Here is a 25,778-nt window from a genome sequence, read left to right as displayed (position 1 = left end):
ACTGAGGACTTCCTAGTTAGTTTTATTGTAAAAAAAAAATTGAAATAATTGTTATTAAATAGATATTTCATATATAACTTTTAGGATTCCAAAGTCTCAGTAGGAGCCACTGGCCCTGAGGTATTTTGACAACATCATATGTGGCCCTCTTTGAAAAAAGTTTGGACACCCCTGATTTACACAGTATCTGGTTGTGGCTCATATGAAATGATGATGACATATACCTGCACCTGTGGCTTAAGCGCCTCCTTCTCAGCCACAACAGACTCCTCCAAGCACCGCAAATCCTTCTGCCACCAGGGCTCCAGGGCCAGTATGGCAACTGGCCCTGGAACAGGAACTAAACCTACCATGGTTACACAAAATGCATCAATAAACCAAATCACCTTACAAGGTACCATGCTGTCTTCACAATCTCTGTAAATCAGGGGTTCCCAAAGTGTGGGTTGGGACCCCCTGGGGGTTTGTGAGATGTCTTCCAGAATGTTTTTTTTTTTAAATGATCTAAAAATAGTAAATTTTTCCCATTATGATAAATAATATCGACAAAAATAGACGCTAAAATTGAAATAACTTTTGCCAGATGACTTCTAAGTTTAGGTTCATTCAACAGTTAATCATCAACGGCATCAGTAGCTGTAGGTTAATTCATAACAGCACAGGAAACTCAGCTGCATGCTCATGTAGTTAGGCTAATTTTCTGCAGACCAGCTAAATGAACATTAAATCACTTTGAGGAACAGTGGGGGTCTTTGGCACCTATATTTTGGGGGTTGTGGGCTGAAAAGATTGAGAACCTCTGGTCTAAATAATCAACATTATAACTGGTGTTGTTACATTAGGCAGAGAAAGTGACTCACCAGTCACAGGGGGGTTTAAGTCTTAAGTATAGTGTGAGGTCTAGTTATTAATTAAAGGAGAAACTAGCAGGATAAATAAATAGGCTACAACAATAACATAAAAATTGAATTGTAGGAAGTGGAGAGTAAAAGCAGCTCAGTCATCTCATGTATTAATATGTTGAAATGCTTATAGCAGAAGAACATTGTGTATGGTGTCTTGGCTTCTTGCAGATTTATGTATCGTGCAGGAAGTGAGGAGTGATGAGATCATATCTTCAACCTCTAGTCGGAGCCTGCAGGTGCTGATGCCGGGAAGGTGATGGCAGAGGCAGACACCGCAGTTCTTGCAGCTTAAATAAAACCCCACATTGGCAGGAAGCACTCACAACTATCATCTCCTCTATCTCTCTTTCCAACCCCAACTCTGTCTCGGTCTCAGCAGATGTGTGTCTAACATGAGTCTGGTCCTGCTGGAGGTTTCTGCCTTTTAAAGGAAGTTTGTCCTTGCTAAATGCTGCAAAGTGCTCTGCTCATGGTGGATTAAGATGAGATCAGACTGAGTCCTGTCTGTAAGATGGGACTGGATCTTATCCTGTCTTGATGTTGGGTCTTTGTTAATAATAGAACATAAGAGTATGGTCTAGACCTGCTCTGTGGGGTAACGTTAGTTGTGATTCTGCGCTGTATAAATAAAGATTTATTGATTGATTATTAGGTGGAGTGTTAAAAAATAGCTCCTCCAGAACGTGGCCGTTTTGTCCTACTGAAATGTCTTGAGGTCAAAGGTCAGAGAGGGGTCCTTCAGTTTGTTTCTCTTGAACTGTGATCGGACACAAATATACATACAGACACGTCCTCGCTTTGTGATGAGCACTTTATTTACAAATATAATTAAAAGCTCTGACAGAATCATGCTTTCTTTTAACCTGGAAAAAAAAATTAAAGTGCATGCAATAATAAAGCATCATACTGGTCTGGTCTGTAAGAAAATACACAGCTCGAGAGTTGTGTAAAGCAAAAAAAAAAAAAAAAGTCCAGCTGAAGATGACGGAGCCTCAAATACTATCTGAGGAGGGGGAGGAAAAAAAAGCGCTTTTAAAAATCCTTTTTTGATTTGAGTGACAGTTAAAATACGATACGAAAATAAGTAAAAGCTCTCCATAAATCCTTCTATACACAAAGTACAAGCCCGCCCCCCCAAAGCCCTCCCCCCACTGAAGCCCTTTGTGCTAGCTGGGATTTCACGTGTCACATGTACTATTATTATTATTCACATTGGCTGCCAGTGCAGAGAAATCAGTACGATACACATAACGAGTACCATGATTCACCCTCCCCTCGGTAATCACCCGAAGGAATCACATTTATCAGAAGCGTACCTCTATGTACAACGTGATGTTCGTCTCTCAAAGTATCAAATTATTCAAATTTGTCATAAAAATGTCCTGATGAATAAATACCAAAAAGTGTCGAGAGATGCAGCGCAGTGGAGCGGCGTCTGCGGAAGGATCGGCTGTTTGATTTATCGCTTTGAGAGATTTGTTTTTTGCAACTAGCGAAAAACAAAAAGAATCACCTTTAAAAAAAATGGATGTTTGTGGAGCGACGTTACGCTCACTGCTCTGCCCCTTTGTTTTTCTCTCCCTCCTTCTCTCGTCTTCCACTTTTAGTCACACCAAAAGTGTCATCATTGCACAAGAAACGAGAAACACTGTCACTATGTTATCATTATTCTTACAAAAACATGACAACTACAGGATCCAGCAGATTTTTTTTTTTTCTGTCGTCTTGTGACACCATGAGAGGTAAGGAGGGGGAGGAAGTTCAGGTGGGTTTTTCGTTGGGGCACTGAAACCTGCTGTCGAACTCTTTGAGCAGCCCAGAAAACCAGCTGATTCTGGAGCTGTTTTTTTGTTATTGTTTTTGTGTGTTTGAGGGGGAGAGTCAGCAGCAGTGAACACCTGCACTGTCAGGTCAGGTAGGTCAGAGGAGAGAGAGGGAGAGGAGTACTGAGGCAGACAACAGACGCCCAGAGGGATCACGGTGGTGGCGGTGGCAGCGGCGGCGGCAGCAACCGGCGATGGCAGCCCCTCATCTGTAGTCGTACTTGGGGAGGTCCAGGGTGCCCAGGTTGCCGAAGCCCAGACGCATGCTCTCCATGTCGAAGCTGTCGATCTCCCGCTCCTGGCGCTCCACCAGGTGTTTGATGCGGTCGCTTCGCTCCTTCTGAAGGGAACCCAGCTCCTCTTCAATCTGCAGGACACACAAAAGAAAAGTCATGTTCACTCTTTTCTGTATTTGCACAAACAGACACTCCAGTTTTTTCTTTGACAGAGTGCTGCACTCTAATACTTCTTCATTCTTTGTTTGTTTTCAGCTATCAAACTCTTATACGGTGGCCCTGAAGTGCAAATCACAACGGCCATTCAGAAAACACTACAACATTAACCAAACCGGAAGAAGTAGGTACCCTTGGGGAATTGCTGTAGTGTTTTCTGATTTGCCGTAGTGTTTTCTGATTGGCTGTAGTGTTTTCTGATTTGCTGAAGTGTTTTCTGATTGGCTGTAGTGTTTTCTGTTTGCCGTAGTGTTTTCTGATTGGCTGTAGTGTTTTCTGATTGGCTGTAGTGTTTTCTGAATTGCTGTAGTGTTTTCTGAATTGCTGTAGTGTTTTCTGAATTGCTGTAGTGTTTTCTGATTTGCTGTAGTGTTTTCTGATTTGCTGTAGTGTCTTCTGAATTGCCGTAGTGTTTTCTGAATTGCTGTAGTGTTTTCTGAATTGCTGTAGTGTTTTCTGATTTGCTGTAGTGTTTTCTGATTTGCTGTAGTGTTTTCTGATTTGCTGTAGTGTTTTCTGATTTGCTGTAGTGTTGTCTGATTTGCTGTAGTGTTTTCTGATTGGCTGTAGTGTCTTCTGAATTGCCGTAGTGTTTTCTGAATTGCTGTAGTGTTTTCTGAATTGCTGTAGTGTTTTCTGATTTGCTGTAGTGTTTTCTGATTTGCTGTAGTGTTTTCTGATTTGCTGTAGTGTTGTCTGATTTGCTGTAGTGTTTTCTGATTGGCTGTAGTGTTTTCTGATTCGCCGTAGTGTTTTCTGAATTGCTGTAGTGTTTTCTGAATTGCCGTAGTGTTTTCTGATTTGCTGTAGTGTTTTCTGAATTGCTGTAGTGTTTTCTGATTTGCTGTAGTGTTTCCTGATTTGCTGTAGTGTTGTCTGATTTGCTGTAGTGTTTTCTGAATTGCTGTAGTGTTTTCTGAATTGCTGTAGTGTTGTCTGATTTGCTGTAGTGTTTTCTGATTTGCTGTAGTGTTTTCTGAATTGCCGTAGTGTTTTCTGATTTGCTGTAGTGTTGTCTGATTTGCTGTAGTGTTTTCTGATTTGCTGTAGTGTTTTCTGATTTGCCGTAGTGTTTTCTGATTTGCTGTAGTGTTTTCTGAATTGCTGTAGTGTTTTCTGAATTGCTGTAGTGTTTTCTGATTGGCTGTAGTGTTTTCTGAATTGCTGTAGTGTTTCCTGATTTGCTGTAGTGTTTTCTGATTTGCTGTAGTGTTTTCTGATTTGCTGTAGTGTTTTCTGAATTGCTGTAGTGTTTTCTGAATTGCTGTAGTGTTTTCTGAATTGCTGTAGTGTTTTCTGATTGGCTGTAGTGTTTTCTGAATTGCTGTAGTGTTTCCTGATTTGCTGTAGTGTTTTCTGATTTGCTGTAGTGTTTTCTGATTTACTGTAGTGTTTTCTGAATTGCTGTAGTGTTTTCTGAATTGCTGTAGTGTTTTCTGATTTGCCGTTGTGATTTGCATTTCAGGGCCACCGCACTCCTACCTTGTCGAGATTTTGGTCTGGGGCTTGCTCTTTTTTCTTTATTGAATCTTAAATGACGTCATATGTTCCTCACTGCAGATGCTGTTAGTCTCTTTCCTTTGTTCAGTGAGGAAGGCTCTTTTAGGATCAAGCCCATAAAGGCTGTTAGATGGGAAGAGACCAAATGCACCTTTGTCTACAGGTTTCTGAAGTGGTGGTTTTATTCATCAGTCACCTTTTGTGAGGGATAATAAAAGAGGGCAGACATTTCTGATACCTTTTCTTGAATTATCTGTTCTCGTACTTTCTTTTAAAAGTCTAATTAAGGGTGCATTAATGCAGACTGCTAGATGAAGGTCTCCAACTTCGACTTGAAAAGCAGCTATTAAAAAACTTAAATATTCAAACAATGACAGTATGTGGGAGCTGCTCTTCTGAACAAACATTTCTACTTGTGAGAAATGTTTCAAGTGTAAAGAAGAGGTGCTACAGCATCAAGAGGAAAGTGAAGAGGTGACGTCAATCAAACAGTCTTAACACACCTACACGGCCCTGCAGGGGATGTCTTATCAAGCAAAGCTGTGTATCATGTTTTTAAAGTTTTTAATAATCTTTGTTTAGGAGCAGCTTCTGGGTAGAGCCTCATTTTTGGTTCCTAAATGTTGCTTTTTGCAGGATTGAAGTGAGAAGCCTTGCAGCATAGTGCAGTTCAATAAAACACAACACAATATAATACAATGCAGCACAAACTGCAGCTTCACAACAGAGATGAAGCAACTCTTCTGTCACAGTGTAGTCGTCACAAACACCATGTTCAGTGCCGGGCTATTGTGCTGCTTTTCATGACACTGCAGATTTCTTCTTCTTTTCCTGCACCAGCTGAAACCTTTTTATTCATCCCCACATTATAACCGCAAAAACCTGGCTTACCCTCACAAATGGTGCAGACTGTAACGTGCATGTCGTGTCATGAAGGTGGAAACGTGTTGAGTTTGTGTCAGAAGTCTCACATACACTCGACACACACATCCACAGGTGCAGACAAAGCACTGCATGGCGCACTACGGCAATCTGGCCAACTACTGAGCATGCACAGAAAACTCCAGACTTTGACCATGAACCGAACCCGAGGACAATAGTGCTTCTGAAAACATGACATCATCCTAGTCAGTGGGTGCAGGATCCAGACGCGGCCAGGAGACGGCGACAGAGCACTGCGGCTCGCACCAGACGCCAGCGGACCCAGCAGAACTGGATCAGGGCGGCATTTCAAACGTCTACTCCTTTGTTGTCGGAGTGCTGTCTACTAGACTGTATCGATGACGTCGGTCTCTTCGGAGGGAGGTGTGCACGGCGTGTTTCTAATCTTATCACATGGTGTTTGTGTACATGACAGGTAGCCTGAATTGACCCATAAATGATGCGTCGCAATCAGTGTCATGCAAACAAATAAAGGGTCACGGATTGATGAAACTGTTAGATGTGTGAGAAAGCATTTAAATTAAAAGGGAAAGTCAGCAACTTACAACAACGCTTTAGATATCATAATAAAAGTCAAACGCTTTAACAGGAGTTAGTGTAATAACTCAAACTGGACACTTAGACGAACATATGTACAAAAAGGAACACTAATCCTGCATGAAATGTTTGTCATTGTAAAAAGTGGATGACAAAAATATGTTTTAATAAGAGAACAATACTGCAGTGTGCAGATTTAACAAGCGTCATGAGTGTGTGGGAGAGAAATGGCTGTCTGCTCCCTGCAGGAAGGTATGCCACTGTCATCGCCACCTGTGGTGAGGGAAATCTGTGTGTGTGTGTGTGTGTGTGTGAGCGTGTGTGTGAGCGTGTGAGCTCATGACTGTCTGTCTGGGTCGCTTTCAACACTCATACTGCCTGCTGAGGTTGATGCAAATGTGTATCCAGACCTGTCTGCATCAGCACAAGGATGAGTTTAAAAGAGAGGCGCAGGACTGTTTGTATTTCAGCTCATTAGCACATGTGTATGTTTGTTTTTTTGTTTGTGCACAACAAACTTCAGTTCTCTACTTCCTGTATGTGATGCACTTTAAGTCCGGTTAGTTTAGAGTAGAAATAAAAAAAAGTTTGTGCCATTTTATGAGATAACTGTATCAAGAATGTCACCTTTGAGGTTGATTTTTTTGTCTCTCATGCTCTAGTTTTCTAACTTATTCTTGTTTTTAAACTTTACTTTTAATCTTTTTTTTTGAACTACCTACTGTCTGTTCTTATTCTGTAATATTAACATCTTTCATACAGTAGTTCTCTTTATTTTTTCCTCTTTTACACGTCTATTTTCTGTTTATGTGCCCAAATTTGGAAACGTTTGTGTTTAAGTTAAAGGTTTCCGTTTGACTCCCTCTGCTTTAACTCTCACCACCACGATCATTTTCTAGAGTGTTGTCCTTCCTGTGAGTTTTAATGAGTTTTCTGCAAAGAGTTCAGTATGCTTCAAATAAAGCCGCCATATTATCTTAACCCTCCTGTTATGTTGCGGGTCAAATTGACCCTTTTAACAGTCTATTTTAGGCAATATATGCCTTCTGAACCAGCTAAATGCAACATAAAAATCTGGGCAGCATGTGACAGAGGAGGTGTCGTGTTAATTTATCAACATCACTTCATAAAAAATAAATAAATTCAAAATTTAAAATAAAATAAAGAAAACTATGTCATAAAGAAACTGTTGTATTTATATTTAGGGCTTTCCAATGTACATTTAAAAAGGTTTTAACATTAATTTCAATGCAAAACGAGTGAGTTATCCTCATTGAACCATGATCTGTGAGAATTAAAGAACACCAATGGGCTAAATCTTGATTTAAATGGTTAGTAATGGAGTTAAAAATTAGAGAAGTGAACATAACAGGAGGGTTAAAACACTTCAAGCTAAAACGTTCAGCATTCAAGTGACCAAAAAAAGGCAGCTGTCATGATGGATGAGCCATGATGAGTTGTATAATTCAGGATAAAGCATGAGATCATGGTGTTGCATTCAGGTGCACACTCAGGCTGTTGTAGAATCTGAATGTGTAGTTTGAAAAATAGAGCTAAGGAGTGAACAGCGTATTTCATTTCTCCCTGAGTGTGTGATCGATGATGGGGGAGGTGTGTGTGTTCTGCAGACGGTCGGTCTGATAAAGCTGATTTATTTTGCTCTTCGATGGACGCAAATGAGCGCTTAATATTTTACTGAGACCAGCAAGAAATGTAGTTAACAAGAACATTTCTTACTATTTGACATTTTCTTTGAATTCACAATATTTAGAATTAAACTGTCCTTTCATTTTTATTTTCTTAACCCTTTGTTGCCCCCTGTCTCTGTAGCAGTTTTGAGTTGTAAGATAATATAAGCTACAAGAACTCTGTTTTTTATTTTATTTTAATTTGCTTCGACTCTCTGCTTTCTTTTCTTTAAGTTGATTTTGTTGAAAAAGTATTTGTGTGAAGAGTAAAGTAATACTTTGGCTATGCTGGATTACCAAACCTGATCTTTACTGAACTCATGTTGTTGGCTGTCTTTCAAGGAAAATGCCAGGTTTAGAAACGGAGTAACATTTAACTATTTTAATTTTTAATTTTTAAAGAATTTGTTAAAAATCAGATAGACATGTCAATAAAAACATTACATTTTTTCTGACTTTTAATAATTCAAACTAAATCAATAATTAGTGTATTCCTCTCCACTGTATCTAATTTGTGATTTCAACACCTGCCCATTATTTGTGACTGAAGCTGCAACAAAACAATGCATTGAATGCATCCCTCTATCAAAATGACACAAGTGTTTGCTCCACCACACCTTTTGTTCCAGGTGAGCCCGGCGCAGCGACACCTTCTGCTCCAGCTTCTGCAGCTCGCGCTCGTGCTGCGCCTCGGTCTGCATCTTGATCTTGCTCTGGTAGGCATTGAGCAGCTCCATCTCCTGCTGCAGCTGCTGCCTCAGGGCCTGGCACTCGGCTTCCTGGGCCTCATCCAGACGCAGCTGACACAGCCGACCATGGACAGCGATGGGGGAGAGAGAGGGAGAGAGGGAGAGAGAGAGAGAAAGAAAGAGAGGGGTGGTAGATTGAGGGGTGGAGGGTGGGGGTACATTCATAAGACACATAGAAGGAGAGAGAGAGGAGAAAGAGGGAATAGACAGAAAAGAGGGGAGTGAAGGCAGTAAGGAAGAGATGAGGGAAAGTGGAAGGGCGAGAGGGACAGACAGTGGAAAAAGAGGAGGAAGAGGAAGGGTTAGAGATTTTAAAAAGGCATGAAGGATGACGCAGAGAGGAAGGATGAAGAGAAAAACAAGAGACAAGGACGAACATGGAGGAGAGAAACAAAAAAAATAAGCAACAGTGGACAGAAAGTCCTCAAAATCTCTCTCTAATTCTGAAAGTGAAACCATCACATGAACGTCTCCCGGCTTACCGCCTGAGAGGCCATCATCTCGTTGATGCTTTGCTCGTACTGCTCAGCCAGGATGGCCAGCTTGCGTGTCTGCTCATCCTTCAGGGCCTTGAGCACTGTCTTGTGCTCGGACTTGGGCGTAATTTCCATCTGGTGGTGGCGCAGGGCCTTGTACTGCTTGGTCTGCACCTTACATGTGTCCTGGAACTGCTTCTTGATCTGCATCTCCAGAGCCTGGTGGTGGGGACAGAGAAAGACAGAGAGATGTTTGACAAATGATTCAAGACATTTCAATTTAGGAGTATTCAATCAATCTTTAGAGTTTCCTCTCCATGCTTAGTCGTGATTGTAGAATTCAGCCGCTCAGGTTAAAGGTTTAGAATAACCCGGGGCAGAATGTCTCTCCTTTATATCCTCAGAAGCAAATCAAACTGAGAAGACATTCAGGGGTGACTCAGTTTGAGTCTTCTCCCACCATTTTTTCAAACTAATTTGTTACATCCATATTGCATCAGTGTTTTATCAAAATCTTCCAAAACATAAAGGATGTTGCTCACAGCTTGCACCATCTTAGAGGTGGATTCAATTTAGCATTTCAAATACACAAGTAGAATTTTAAAAGTGAATCTTGAAACAAAGGTTGGGTTTTTTTGACACGCTGAATTTCCAGCACCTGTATCTTTAAACGTGAAAAGAAAACTTCAGCGTCTCTGTGTTGACTCACTTTGAGGTTCTTGGGCTGCTGCCGGAGCTCCAGCACATGTTTGCGGTGGAGTTCACGCTCCCGTCGGTTGTTGTACTCGATCTGGTTCTCCAGCTCGGTCTGGTGCTGGAGGCGGATCAGGTCCATTCGAAGCTTCTGCAGGTTCTTTAGCTGCCGGTGCTCCAGCTCCTGCATGGACTCGTCGTGACGGATCAGCATGGCGTGCTCCATCTCTTTCTGGGTCTTCTTCTTGGTCAGCTCCTGAGAGGAAGAGAGAGAGAAAGGATGCATGGGTGATTTGGAGCAGGGGGGCATTGATTACTGATGTTAGAACAGCTTGTTTTCAATGTGACATTCATATTTGAAGTGTAATCAATTTTTCTGTGTGTGTTTCAGGTTTAAGCACTGGCAGCCATCTTCAACAGTGAAAAAGAAACCCAATAAAGACAACTAGTTTGATTATTTCCAGTCATTTTCTCTTCAAACACTTCCCTTTTCCTATTTGCCAAAACATCAGACTCTCATTGAAAACGTGACTCAGCGTGTCGTGTGTTTTCCCAAAGACAGCTTTTGAAGCTTCCAATCATTTCTCAGATTTACAGCTTTTCAGATTACGACATTGTTGCCTTACACCGCTGTAATCTCCTTACAGCTACTAGGAAACACCTCAAACATCTGAAGAACAATGGGTTTAATTATTTAGAAAAACTCTGACAAAGACACTTTTTGTTTTTATAATCTCGTTGGGCCTTTTTCCACCATCATCAAAAACAACCTCCAGATAATCAAGGGAGTATATTTTCATTCAAACTCTGCGGCTGGAAAATATAGTTTTCATAGTTTCATTTAAAATAAGCAGCCATGTTTATTTTTTCAGTCTGTTACTTGTGGTGTTTTAAAAAAAGCTACGTCCCCCACACCTCTCTGATCTGCTCCAGCTCCTGGTCGTGCCTCTTGATCATCACTTTGCGTTTGAAGCCTCGGCAGTTTCTGTCGTAGAAAACTCTCTGCTGGCCGAGGAGGTGGGCCTCCTCCTCCGCCTGGGAATGCTGCATGTTCTCCTTGTGCTTGGACAGACGCTCCTGCTTCTCCTTCTTGGGTGTGCTGTGGTCCTCGTTCATCTCCTGAGAAGAGGTGAACATTTCAATTAAGAGGAGGAGCGAAGAAAAAATGTGAAATTCATGTCCAGGGATTAAGTGACCACCTTACATTACTTTTGCTATTCTATTTGCCAGGATTTTCCATGAATATATGACTTATTTTTTTTAACATGTCATTAATCTTTCACTTATGTATACCTTTATTCTCAAACCACAACCGTAGCAATGTATGACATCCCTGGATTGGGATAGGACAAGATCTGAGGGTTGTAAATAAGGAAAATTGGATACTGGAGGAAGAATGTGGACTTCCCTTTGTACCTTACACAGCTTACTGATTGATTTCCTTTTTTTAAAGTTATATTTTTGGCCTTTTCGCCTTTATTTGACAGGACAGCTGAAGAGAGACAGGAAATGTGGGGAGTAGAGAGTGGGGGAAGACATGCAGGAGATGGTCGACTGGCCGGGAATCGAACCGGCGACCCCTGCGATGAGGACTGTAGCCTCTGTCTGTGGGGCGCTTAGACCGCTAGCCCCCTTACTGATTGATTTTGACCTGTGAGTGTTGGTTTGACTGACATTTTGAGTAATTTATCCTTCATTTAAGAGTCTAATATCTATAAGAATAACAGTTAAACTAGGAAAGAAAGGATATTAACCACTTTGTTTCGGATTGTCAGATATTGCAGTGAGTGAGAAGGACCTAGAGTGAGATAAAAGACTAAAACAGTGGATATATGAAAAGAAAATATAGTCTAAAAAAGGGTTAAAATGGATGTTTTTAAATGTGAACAAATGTCATAATCCAAAAACAGTGTCTACAACGTTTTGTGTTTGTAGTTAGAGCAAAGACAAACTCCTTCTGACCTCCACTCTCACTCTACTGATGACTCTTAGAGCCAGGGAAGGGTTGAAGCAACATTTCAGCCACATCTATCCCTCCTCTGTTTGAGTTCTCTTTCTCTTTCATGGGCTTTAAGGTAATCTACAACTCCAGCTAATGCACTTAACACATGAGCCTGATTCCCGCTCTCTGTGGTGTCTAATTCCGTTATAGCCCTCAGTTGGTGGGAAATATCTCTCCCTGCCAGCGACGCTTTCTTTTAACAGCGCTGACCTAATTTTGGTCACTTATCTAGTCACTGAAAACACAGTGTATCACACTCGCAGCCCACAGGAGCAATTCTCTCTCCGTTTCAAGGTTTTGGAGGCGCACAGACGCACATTGTACACACTGTGGACATGTGGTTTTTCCTCGTTTGTGCGTACATACATGTGTAGGAACAAAGTGAGTAGGCTGTGTGACTCAACGCATCTCAGAGAAGAGGTTCTGAATGTGCATGGCAGTGTGGAGGAGGGCTGATTCAACAGTAAACAGCACACAGGACCTTGTGGGTCACACACGAGAGAGGGAGAGGAGTACAAAGGGAAACCAATACATGCGGCACACCTCCTTAATCTTCTCCTTGCAGAGTTTGTACTGCCTCTTTTGGTTATCGAGGAAGGTGGTCAGCTCTTTCTTCTGCTGGGCCACCATCTGCTGCTGGAACTTCTTTTCATCCGTCAGCGCCGTCTTCATCTGAGGGGGACGCAAAAAAACAAGGAGAGGGGCTGTTAGCATAGCATGGAGGGCATAATGAATAAATAAAGTAGTTAAATACCTAAGTTTGTACATAAATCAGCAATTTAATAAAATCATCTGTCATTAATCATGTTGCAGATTAACGATGCCAAAGAATCACTTCAGTCCATTTTCAGTTTCTCCAGGTGAGGAAAAATGTGAGTTTTTGAGGTCACTGAAACAACTACATGCACTTTAATCAGCAGTTTATAAACCTAATTGTCTCAGTTTTATATGCAGCAGTCGTCATTCAATCATAAATTATTGATAGTTCCCACATAAATCTGATGCTTTCCTTCATGTGCTGGCCGTCATATCAAAGTAGGACTATTTAAAGTCACCTGAAGGCTGTTGAATGCGACTTTTGATGTTTTTGGCTAACTTTGAAGCAGGATGGAGAATGATGATGTCAGTGGTGAAGCTACAGTGAAGCTACAGGAGTCTGCAGAATAAAATGCTCAGACTGAATCCCTAAAAAAAAACCCTCCTGGTGCTGAAAGCTGATATCTCCCTCCTCTAGCTGTGTGACCTCCCCTTACACATGTGACTCTGTATGTATGTTGTTGTTTCTGAGTGCATGCTGGTCCACTGTATATGAACAGATACACTATCTCCCTGGCAGGTCCCCGGCACACTGCCTGCTAATCACAGAGATATGCGGCTTGTTTTTCTGAGCGTGACATTCTGTGACCCACTTCTGCCCTTGTGTTTCATCTCATGTATCATCGGGTGGCAGCAGTGTGTTAAGTCAGAACTTTCCTTTGTATCCAGAGGAAGACTGAAGCTGCTGATTCAGGGTTAAGAACATGGACTTTGAACAGGGTCAAGCTTTCCTACAGGTGTTATAAAATCAAACATCATGTCCCTCCTTGTTTTTCCAAAGCACACCTTATCCCCCAGCCAACTGTTGCCTGTTACATGTAAGTCAGTGTGATCATCTGTGAAATAACTTAGGGGTTACTGCTCTTATGCATCCACTCATGCCTTTCCAATCATGTCCTATAACCTCCCCCCCTCTGAGCCCCTCGCATATCCCACCTCCTTCTCGTTGTGCCCGACGTGGCGTTTGGCCAGCTTCTCCAGCTCGATGTAGGCGTTGTTGGCCTGCGTCTCCACCTCCTTCTGCAGCTTGAGCCGGTGCTCGTCCATCTCGGCCTTCAGCTTGTTCTCCAGGGCGATCAGCTGCTTCTGGTGCTGCCGCCGCATGCGCTTGTAGCCCGACATCTGCTCCCGCAGCTCGCTCTCTTGCTCATGCTCGTGGATCTGCTTGGTCACCTGTGGAGGGAGAGTAGTCAGGAGATGTGAGGATGGCGAACTCGGATTTTTGGATCCAACCAGGAAATGAAGCGTTGAATGTAAGAGCAACGAAGCCAATTGAAAAAAAAGTGCATTAAAAACAAAAACTTTGCCTCTTACTGCGATATAAATTTGCTATCACAGGAAAAAATGCAATGTAACTGTATTAGAAACAGCAACAACTTTTGGTTTAACAGCAGTATTATCACAGAAACATAAGTCTGACAGGACAACACAGAAGTTTCAATCTGTGATGGGAAGAAATAGGGAAATTAAAAGAAGAAATACTGTGAAAACCTTCACATTAAGTCACCGTTTGGACCAAACAAAAGCTCTTTTTTCTGACCATCACACAACAGTTACCTAACCAGATCAGGCAACAGCAAAAGATCTGCAGTTAACACTTCATGGAGTAAAAGAGGAGTTTTAAAAAGCTATCAAAAAACATGATGGAGTTAAAAATTAAAAATGAGACAAGGACCAGAGTGACATGTCATTTCATTTCAGAGCAATACTTCTTATTTTTTTAACAAACCCTGCATCCATGAGACCAACCTCGAGGCTGAAAGGGTTCTCCACATCAATCTGGTACTCGCTCCGCATCTTCTCGTAACTTCCACCTGAACTCCTCAGGCCAAACATAATGGCAACTTTAGCCAAGTGCACCAGCATCCAGGAACCTTGTTCAGCATCCTATGCCCGACAGAACCCCGACTGCGCTCCAATGCCACCCCTGAGACCCCACCCTTACTGGACGACAACCACCCCCCCCCCCCCCCCCCAACACCAAGCAACCCCTCCCTCTCCTCGGTTCGCGCCCTGGGCACGCAGCGGCCGAGGCAGGCGTGTGAACTGTGAATGAGGCAGGCCGACGGTGCGGGCCAACAAGAGCACAGAGCTGCTCTTTAGTCAGGCTAACGCTAAGCGGCGGACAGCAGGTGGGTCACATGAATACCTCATTGAGAAAGAGTGAGAGAAGTTGGAGAGGGGGGGTCAGAGAGGAGCGAGCAGAGAGATGAGGGGAGGGGGGGACGATTGCGAAGGAGAAACAGCAGATGGAGAGTGACTGGGAGAGAGTTAAGGGAAAAAGAAAAAATGGATATAATCAGATGTTAACTAAGAGCATCTACAGGGAATAACTGGGTTGAAGGGGAAGGTTAGCTTGGCAGTGGGTGGAGGTGGAGGTCAAGCCCCCCCCCTCTTTCCTTAATCTGTGCTGAATCAATACCCCACTGTAACAGCAGCTCCCAATCCCAGTCACTCGCCTCCCTGCCACCCTGCATGCTGCCACAAAGGGCCAAGTCACGTCATGTGACGGCCTCTTTCACACAAGGCTGAGGGGCTGGAAGGAGATCATATTCAGGGAGGGAGGAGGGGAAGGAGTGGGGGAGGCATTCAGTCTAAAGGTAAATGTTTCAGTGGGATCAGCCATAATTGAGCAGCTTAGTTATTCTGCTTATTTTTGGGATCAAGGTGGAAGAAATTATTATTGTTTGCTGAGAGGACATGATGAAATACTCCTTGTGCAATAATAAGTTTGTTTTCTTGTGTTTTTTTTTTTATGTATTGTAATGAATGAACAGTTCACTTTAACACACTGACAGTCTGAGCTCTGTGTGGTCACTGAGTTCACACAGTGTCCATGAATATGAACCGATGCAAAGTCTGCTTCTCAATTTCCATATTAAGCCAGAACAACCTTTGAGCGCACATTTTTATAAAGCACATCAGAAGAATGTCAAACACTACGGAAAAGAAAAGAATAGCGATAGAAATATGAGTGATCTTGGCGAGGAATGTGAAATATGTAATAAGAAATCAAAGAGTGTAGATAGCTTAATTTTTCTGATGATTTGTGTGCGAACACTTCGACCGAGCAGGTCAAGGTTGTTTTCCTGACTGAATTCAAAGAAAAGAAAAGATTCTTTTTTGCTGGAGATGAAAGATGCTCTGCAGAAAAAAAAAAAAATTCAAGCAAAGAGATGTTTGGAAATAAATACTCAAAATAATAGAAGTGAGCCGCTCTTAATGTAGAAGAATAGAAGAAGTCATGATGTTTTTTACGTTACAAAATATCAGATGGGAAAAGGAGACATGGCTGCGCTTTAAATGTTGCCACCGATGTACAGCAACATAAGGTGAAGTCATTTATGTAAACAGGGGATGTAAAGAGCCTCCACAGACCCTCCTGTTTTCCTGTTTGCACAAATGTGAGGGGTTCTGAACTCACATTTGTCTGTCCTCAAAGGAGATGCAAATGCTTAAGAGCTGCAGCTGCTTAAATCCCAACTTCCTGCATGTCCCTCCTCTGCTGCTATAGAACATTTAGATTTATCATTAAAGCGTGTTTTCATGAGTAATACGCTTTAACTGTTGCCAAAAAAGCTGGCTCATGTTGATGTAAAGAGCGTGTTTTGATGCATCTTAAACTTTGTGATCTTCTGCTCCGTTGCTGACATGCTGATGTGTTCGCAGGCTGTCAGGTTAGAGGAACTGAGCACAAACAGCGTCGCACATGAGGTGAAATATTTCACAGTGTCGTCTCTCGAGCAGCTTCACGCTTCACTCTGTTACTTCATCTGACCTATAATAACCCCTGCCCTCCCTCTCACACGCTTCTCATGTCCCACATTCGCTCTCCCTTTGCATCCTTCCTTCTCCCTCTGTGATTCTCATCCCGCTTTCATCTCATGTTCTATCTTTTCCTCCCCCTCCACATCATCTGCCCTCTTTAGCTCTAAACAGTTCCTCCTCTCTTTCCCTCTCTCTCTCTCTGTGTTTTATCTGCTTCAGGTAACCTCCAGGAAATGAAGCCCATCACCTGTTTTTCCTCCTCTGCCTCCAGTTTGTCCTTTATCCGTCCAGATTTCAATCTGCACTGCTCTTTTGTCGCATCTGTTTGCTTATCTGTCCCTTTAGTCCCCCTGATATCTGTCGTCTGTGTCCTCCTCCATGTCTTTACCCTCTGCAGCCACATCTCATTCATGCTCTAATCCCTACAAATCTCATTCCATCTCTCTGATTTCCTCTCCCGTCTTTCGGAAGTATGAGCTCATTTTCTCACTCGGGAATTTGCATACTTTGTTTTTTTGTGTGAGGACCTAATACTGGCTGTCTTTGATTTTTCCATCTTTAAATCCCTTCTTGTTTGCCTTTTTCTTCCCTTGTTCACCGTCCCCGCTCTCCTTCTCTCTCTCTCTCCTTTTGATCCATCACAGCTCTCCTTCTGGACCCTCCGTTCTCCTCTCTCTCTCTCTCTGTCTCTCTTTGTCTACCTGCTGATTCCAGTCTTAGCGAGTCGAGGCCAATCTGAGGACGTCTACACTCAACGGAAAAAGATGATGTCATCCCTCTCAATGCCGGCGGGCAGGACTGGCGCTATCCCGCTGCACAGATACTAGGGTTTACACAACGACGCTTCTTTTCAAGACAGACAGAGCTGCCGATTCTGTTTCTGCCACCTCAGCTGCTTACATCTGAGGTATCTGAGTTGGACTTTAATCCGCCGTAACTTACATTCAGCAATGACTCTTTGTAAGACGCAACTGTGGCGTGTGTACCGACAATATCTCTGTGCTTAAGATATTCTTAAAACAGGTAGGAGAAGCAATTAAAGCAGATTTAGGAAGAGAGGGGTAAAAAATGTTTGAATAATGAGTAGTAAACACAGGGTACAATGCTCTTTGCGTGCTGGTTGAGGTAACATGTCCTTCAACCATGGTCCTCTAATGGGTAAGATAAGCTAGAACTTTTATCACACTGGAGGACATTTTTAATGGCAGATTGCCCCAAAACTACTGCACAGTAAAACCAATCAGTCATAAGACAATGGTGAATTCGATAGAAAAGTAAAAGTAAACACTGCAGTGCGACTTGCAGTGTTTTAAACATGGCGGGTCCAATGAAAACGCTACAAATGCCGGACCAATCAGAAACGTGCAGCTTGCTGCCCTGCCCTTCTTTTTTTTTTTTTGGGATCATTTTTTTTATTATGTGTATCTTGATTAGTCCAAACTGAAGTTTTGGACTTAAACCAGCTGATCCACAGGGGAACTTGTACTCCCCATCTTTTTTATTATTTTTTTTATTTTCAGAGTGTTGCAAAAAAACATTCTTCACATTTCAGTTTACATATTATTATTCCTTACAACAGGTACACATTGAAGTAAAACTTGACTTTTGTTTAGACATAAACAGCACTTTTTTTTTGCTCCTTCAAACTTCCCCCCTCTCCTCTCCTGACAAAGACATAACAAAATCACAAGAAATGTACAACCCTGACCAGGTAACATTTTCCCCGGGGCTTTTCATAAGTACTACCCCTCTAGCAGGGGCTTTTCAGGGGTGAGATCATCCACCGGTCGAAACGCACGTAGTTCAGGGGTAAAGTCCTTAGTTCCATGGTAAAGTTCCTGCGGTCGTGAAACGCCTACATATCAAACAAGGCGTCCTCTTGTGCAGAGAAACAACAGAAGTGTGTATAAGTTAAGTTAAATCTTTACTACAGAGGTAGAAACAGCAGTATTGGGAGTAATTATATGTGCATAATATGTTGCAACAGGTAATGCATGTACTTTTATGAAATGCACACCATGTCAGTAGTTAAAAAACCTGTGCTCCCAGCATGCACCAGGCTTTCCGTCTCTCATTTTAAGGACGCTACTCTTTTGTGCTTTATTGAGACAGGCAGCGAGGGAAATGAACCTTGCTAGTAGTGAGCTTGTGTTCTCTGGCTCAGTGCAGTTAGGAGCTACAAATATTAGCTCGATCAGTCAACAATGGTATAATTATTGTATGGGGACAACAACAGCAAATCTTGTACCGCTGCAAGGTTCAAGCTAAGCTGACGCACACGGTATGTGCTGGCCTCTGTTGACCAGTGTTAGGCTTGCTCTGCTGTAACTTTAAGGTGAACACTTACATCAAGAGAGAAATAATTTCAGATTAATCTTAAGGCTACAGTTTTTTACAGAATCTTAATGAGATTAGGTTGAGAGATATTTTCCATAACAATGAGATCATGATTCAAAATAATGAGATAAATGATATTTATGGGGAAGTCAGGCTTTGATGACATTGCATAAAAACGCAGTAATGACAAAGAAAGGTTGGAGTGTTTTAAGTGCCGGAAATGGGCTTGCATATTAACAAGACTGCACTCTTCTGTTTGCTTTACCAGATAATTTTAGATTTTTAGGCCTCAGAAAGCAGTACACAGACAGACATTGTGTTGTTTTAAAGGACCACACACCCAGTAAGCTGTGAAACACTGGTAGAGGATGACGTGACAGCTCCTCAGAAGTGAAGCAAAAATGCTTGGAGCACTAACCCTTTACTGACTGACCACATTATAGGCATAACCAAGCGTCAACCTCACGGTCTCAAAATGTGAAGTCCATGCGTAAGCGCTAAAAAAACGCAGTTCATCGAGCGTCCGCTTGAGGCTGATTGCAAAAACACCAGAACCCACATACACACCCATTCAAAGAAGACAATCTTTACAGCAATTACATGTTTACAGCCTGGTACGGAGACAGTTTAGGTCTGAATAGCTAATTTCTCTATCAGCACCATAGACTGTATAAAATATGGACGTAGTATCCGTGATGTCACCCATCTGTTCCTGAGAGCTGTTTTGAAGCCAATCGACGGCGGCAGCCATATTGGAAATGCGGAACTCAACCAGGCAGAGTGTGACGTAGTGTGAGCCTCCTAGCCAACAGCTATGTGTTCCCAACTGGGAGTCACGTCAGTCATGTCCTTATTTGGGCAAAAACTTGTAATCTTAATATCTTCTGAGCTGTCGCGTTAGAAAAAAATTCCCCCCCCGTACAGTGTGTGCCATTAGAGAGATAAGCTTCGTAGGGCCAAGACGTTTTTTCAACCAGGCTGTAAACATGTTTATTAATGCTGCAAAGATCGTCTTTTTCCCATTCATGTGTATGTGGTTTCTGGTGTTTCTGCAGCCAGCCTCAAGCGGATTCTTGATGTATTGCAGTTTATAACACTTCCACATGGGCTTCATAGTTTGAGACTGCTTGATCAGCACACACTGGACGGGGGGGGTAATTTTTTTTATAACTTGTTATTTTTGAAGATACCAAACTTACGTTTTTTGCCCAAATAAGGGCATGACTGACTTGATTGACAGGTGGGCACCCTGTAGCTGTTAGTGAAAAGGCTTAAGGCCTCTTTACCTCACACTAGCTTAACAGAAGTTCGGTTGAGTTCTGCATTTCAATATGGCACCCGCCAACGATAGTCCTCAGAAACAGATGGGTGACGTCACAGATACTAAGTCAATTTATTATACAGTCTAACGCCTGTCTCCTCCATGTTAACAGATGGAACATGGGTCAAACTATAAAATCAAATACATATCTAATAAACTTCTCTCAAACAATGCTTCCGTCATTATAGTCACTTGTTATCATGCTGATTTATACACAAGTGTTCATTGTTCTGATCATTTTAGTTTATTTAGTTATTTGAGGATGTTCATGGATGGACCCTACCAGCCCGGGCGCAGCCTCACATCCTCAGGCAAGAACCTCCTTAAAGTTCCCGTCGCAAATTTAAAATCTAAGGGTGACGGAGCATTTGCTTGTTCAGGCTCCATGACTGAGGAACGACCTGCCTGAGAATCTCAGGGGAGCTGCATCAGTATCTTCTTTCATATCACAGCTGAAAACATCTTTTTATCCAAAGGCCTTCCTGTAATATTGTTTTATCCATGATGCTACATGCATTTTTAATTCACTTTTATTAATGGTTTTCTTATTCACTCATTGCGTTTATTTGTTTTAATGGTTTTAAATGTTTTAATTGCTTTTAGTAGTTTCTCTTTTACTCTTTTATTCAGCTGTTCCTCTCAAATTATCTTGCTATCTCTATATGCCCCCCCCTCGGCCATGCTTTGTTTATTATTGTGGGTTTTTATGATGTAAAGCACTTTGTAACATCTGTTTTGATAAGTGCTATATAAGTAAACTTTATTATTATTATAATCCCTAGGAACTGCAGAGTAGAGAACACCAACAGAAGCGTCAGTAAGCTCTCAATAACTGAATGTCCTTTTTAAAGTTCTGTGGACCATACGGACCAGATGACTCTGATGAAATGTCTGTTTTGGGTAGGGAAAGGGGGGTAGGGTCTCAATCAAACAGCTTCACCTGCTCACTACTCAGCAGAGTCTGGCTACGAATGACATCGCCAGTGCAAGATGATAGCACCTGGTTTTATTTTTGTATGACAAGAGAAGGCGGAGAGAAGAGATCATGGTTCAAAATCAAACAAAAAACCCAGCCCTCAGTTTCACTCTCTGGTCAAGGACAGCATGAGGACACAGACACCCTCACGCACACATGCACGCTTGCACGCACATGCACGCACGCAGGCATGTAGCACACACACACTTTATGTCTCATGTTCTCTCATGTTGGGTTTAAGACCTGACAGCAGCAGGAACACACAATTAAAACCAATGGGTCACGAATGGGTGAACAGGTACACATTCACACACACTTACACACACTTACACACAACACCACAACTACTTACAAGTTACTAGAGCTGGTTTCCATGACAACAGACAGGGAGGGAGAGAGAGAGAGAGAGAGAGAGAGAAAGAAGGAGAGACAAAGAGAGAGAATGACAGAGGGAGAGAGAGAGAGAGAAATCCAGCCCCCTTCAACACAGAATATTGAGTAAGATGTGAGCATGATGTATTGTAAAGTGCAGGAGAGAAGGAAATAAAGGAGGGGGCAGAGGGAGGGGGAGTGGTAATGTGAAGCGTAGTACAAGAGGAGAAAACAAAAGGATTGGGGTGAATGAGAGGTAAGGCGGCAGAGAAACACAGATCTGATGCAGGGAGGAAACTGGAAAGCAGAAGCAGAGAGAGGCTGAGAGAGGTAAAGAGCAGAGATAAAAGACACTAAATAAAGATGGATTTGAAAGGTCAGTCCAAGATGGAAAGACGGTCACGCTTTTCAAAGATGTTTGAGAAACGGGTTTGGTCGGACATTGATCCACATCTCATTTCTTCAGTGCTGACACATTATAATAATAAAAAACACCCAGACTCAACTTTAAACTGGCACATTCTCAGAGAGATTAAACAGAAAAAACAGAAGCGTGCCCCCTCCGTGCCCTCGTATGCCTCTCTGGTGTAAACACAACACTCTCTGAAAGATTTTGGCTTCTGCTAAAAGTTTTTTTTTTTTTTTTCATTTTTTGGCTTTCAAAGCAGCATGACGTTCAAGGTGAATGTTCCACAAATAATTGATCCTTAAACCCTCGAGGCGCATGTTTTTGGATCTGGAGAAGAAAAAAGAAAGGGTAGAAAAGAGGGTAGGTTCTGGTTGAACTTACCAGGGAGGCTGATTTTATGGTGGCAAAGCGGCCCTGGTTCTTGTAGTTCTGGGCCTGGCTGCTCTTGTCAGAGGAGGCCGGCCTCAGCCCAGACCGGGGGTCTCTGTGGATCCCATCGTCCCAGTTGTACTGATGATCCTGAGTGAACAAAGACAGATTGTCAGCATGAAAAAGTGCAGTACATCTGATCCATTCATGAGCAATGTTACGTTCACTTTCACTTTAATGTGCAATACTACTTTCCTTCATCGTCAGGTATGACTGAGGGTACGTTTAACATCATATGATGTCTTACTTTAAGTTGCTGTTGCATTTGTAAGGTGACCTTGAGTGCCCTGAAAGGTATCCATAAAAAAATTTATTGTTTTATTATTATAATTTAATTATCTGGTGCAGATTAAGTTTTTACTTCCTCTAAATATCAATGTTATTTCTCAAGATTCAAGAGGTTTATTTTCACTCTGGTAGTCAAATCATCTTAAATTTAAGCTCCATTTAAGAAGGTTAAATATGAACTAAAGGACATACAAAATATAATAAAATAAGAAGTAGTTAAAATACGAATAAGGAAATTGAAAAGTTATGTTCATAATATAATTAAAAAGAGTCTTTTGGGGTTAAATATAAACAATTAAAGCAGAATTTCACAAAGGGGTTGAATTGCATTTTTAATTGTTATGAAGTTTTATTTATTTAAAAGTTGAAGGTAATTTAACTTTGTAATTATCAATATCAAACAGTCACTGATGTCACTTATTTTACTTAATCTGCTATTTTATTTTATTTTAGACAAGTTCTCTTTGCATTGACTTCATGTTTTGGAGTAATTTCTATTATTTAATATTAGTTCCACAAATATTTGAAGTTATTTTGAGTCTCTCTTATCTTGTACTGTAATGTTGGAGCAATCCAGCACCAGAAGTTCCTTCAGGATTTATCTATATAATATTATCTTATCTGGTCTTACCTTATCTCATGCAAAGTCATGATGTGAATGTCATGAATTAAGTCAAAGTTAAGTTAAGATATAAGATAAGATAATACTTTATGATCCCTAAGGGGACATTCACAGTAATAGTACCAAGTTTAGTACAAGGATAATAGAGCACAAATAGAGAAAAAATGAAAATACAAATAAAAATTGATAAATAAAATAAGAATAGAATTTAAAAGTGTATGCAATTGTATCTAGATGTGTGTGTGTGTAGGCATTAAAACAGATTTGCAAGACATAGGCATATGTATGTGTGCAATAAAACATGGATATGTAAAGACAAAGACATATAATGACTGAATTCAAATATTTATAATGACACATTTATGATATGGAGTATCAGTATATAAAGAAACAAGAAAATGTGTATGCATATATGCATATGTATATATATTTTATGTGTGTGTATATATGTATTTATGTATATATATGTAGTGCTGTTATATAAAGCATAAGCTAATTTTTTTATTATTATTAATTGACCTTTATTAATTAACTAATAATGGAGAAGGATTGGGATTTAATACATTTTACTTCTTATGTGATACAATTCATATTAGTGAGGATACAATTTATGGTATTATTATGATTATTATTATATATTTTTTTTTTGCATTTTATATAATATTTGTTTTTGTGTGTCTTTCACATGTTCGAAAGAAACATTATCAAATCAAATTGTTACACGTGGTGTTAATGGTTGTAATCATATGTAATCATACAGGCAGTCAGGACGTCACAGTAAGGAAAGTTAACTTTCTTTAAAACAACACCAGATCAAATGAAATGTGTTAAAATGAGATTGAACACTGTGCACTCCTACGTGGTATTTCACTGATTTTTACTCGCTCAAAACTGTGCCAGTGTTTAACACTTCATCTTTCAGTGCATTTTTAAATAAGTAAAATTCCCCATCGATTTAAATCTTACAACATCTGCATTTCAAAAGGAATCTTCAGCATTTGCTAAAACTTTGTCGACTGTAACCTCTATAACAACATGATGAAATGTCAACACTCAGCCCTGCCGTTACAGGCTGGGGACCAGAGTTTATTCATGTCAGGAGGGAACTTCATCAGCATTTGAAAACAGACTGTGTCACTTTCATTTGTTCGCAGCTCAACCCCCTGAACTTGAAACAACTCATTGTCTGTCTGCTCATGAAGTGACATCCTTATTCAGTCACTGTCAAAACACAAAGAGCGGATGAAGAAAGAGAATGATAGAGCAGTGACAGCCCTCTTCTCGTTCATTTTAAGTCGTATGAGGTATTCAGTGAGAACGTCAGGCATTGTGTTAACCTGTGTCCTCTATGTGCAGGATGACAGAGCTGTAAGTGTGGAAACGGGGAGTGTTTGCTGCTTGTTGACGTGTGTACACAGCCTTTGTTCTCCGAGTGTGAATGGTGTTAGTGATGAACTGGAAGCGATCAGTCGAACAGTGAAGACTGTGTCGAATGTTTCCATGGTTTTAAGGAGGGTGGGGGATAATGCAGACTCTTGAAAACAGAACAAAAATCAACAGTGTTTGTATGCGGCCATGTGTCCTTTCTATTTTAGAGTGCACAGTAATTACACCAGAGAGGATGTCATTGTACGAGTAATATGCCGTTAGTTGAATATGTCTTTTTGTGTATTCATGGAGGACAGGGATTCTTGGAAATCTCAGAACGCGGCATTCTGGGGAAAGTTTTTTCTAGCACAAGACAAAAGCTAATAAAAAAAAAAAAAAAGACTATTGGAGGATTCACTGCTGCTTTTGATTATTTGTTTCTCTCTGTATCAGGAGGGCATTTCAAAAACCTGACATGAAGTTAATGGGATTTGATAGACTGATAGGCCTTTTGTGAAATATTATCTGAATAGACCTGCAATGGGGGAACACTCGCATTAAGGAAGGGAATCAGTTTAAATTGGACGGAATACCAGGGGTGCTGGATACCTGGGGAGTAATTCTGGAGTAGCTAGTAGATGCAGAAACATTGTATATAAAACTACATAGTTAGTTAGTTAGTTAGTTAGTTCATGCACCAGAAAGTTGCACATATCTGTGTTTAAGAGAAAAACAAACACACTCAGATAACTCTTATTTTAATGCTGCATCATTCTGCAACATCTGCATTAATACCATTGGTGTTTTGGAGCTCAAAGACTTACAGAGCAGTCTTTTTTTCCTTTTTTAAATAATATTTTGGTTTTTTTTTTGTTTTGTTTTGGAGTTATTTATATTATCTAATATTAGTTACACAAATATTTGAAGCTATCTTGCTATTTTTCTCTTATCTTGTACTGTAATGTTTGAGGAATCTGGCACCAGAAGTTCCTTCAGGATTTATTTATATATACTTTTATCTTATCTGGTCTTACCTTATCTCAATGTGAAAGTCATGAATTAAGTCAAAGTTAAGATAAGATATAAGATAAGATAATACTTTATGATCCCTAGTGGGAAATTCACATCCATGGTATTGAGGTAAGTAAAAGAATAATAGAGCACAAATAGAGACAACATTAAATAATAGATAAATAAAATAAGAATAGAATTTAAAAGTATACACAATTGTATCTAGATGTGTGTGTGAAGGCATATATATGGGTTTGTGAGACATAGGCATATTTATGTGTGTAAAGAGCACGT

At 41.0% G+C, this 25,778-nt stretch overlaps 1 protein-coding gene across 4 annotated transcripts in view; it reads right to left on the bottom strand.

Moving 5' to 3' along the window:
- Positions 1–1,698: 1,698 nt before the first annotated feature.
- Positions 1,699–25,778, bottom strand: part of taok3a (TAO kinase 3a) — a 111,632-nt gene continuing 87,552 nt past the window's right edge. For all 4 annotated transcript variants that reach the window (XM_034692692.1, XM_034692694.1, XM_034692693.1 and 1 more), the window contains 8 exons: positions 22,148–22,285; positions 13,520–13,756; positions 12,311–12,439; positions 10,681–10,884; positions 9,782–10,021; positions 9,079–9,291; positions 8,465–8,647; positions 1,699–3,095 (listed from right to left, as the gene is read on the bottom strand). In XM_034692692.1, the coding sequence (XP_034548583.1) occupies positions 2,934–3,095; positions 8,465–8,647; positions 9,079–9,291; positions 9,782–10,021; positions 10,681–10,884; positions 12,311–12,439; positions 13,520–13,756; positions 22,148–22,285 (1,506 nt within the window). In that variant the 3' untranslated portion in view covers positions 1,699–2,933. The remainder of the gene's footprint in view (positions 3,096–8,464; positions 8,648–9,078; positions 9,292–9,781; positions 10,022–10,680; positions 10,885–12,310; positions 12,440–13,519; positions 13,757–22,147; positions 22,286–25,778) is intronic.

This window comes from Notolabrus celidotus, chromosome 9, assembly GCF_009762535.1.
Source record: "Notolabrus celidotus isolate fNotCel1 chromosome 9, fNotCel1.pri, whole genome shotgun sequence".
In the NCBI taxonomy this organism is placed as follows: Eukaryota; Metazoa; Chordata; class Actinopteri; order Labriformes; family Labridae; genus Notolabrus; species Notolabrus celidotus.
Note: the sequence above shows the minus strand (reverse complement) of the source record. Positions and strands in the feature narration are given on the sequence as shown.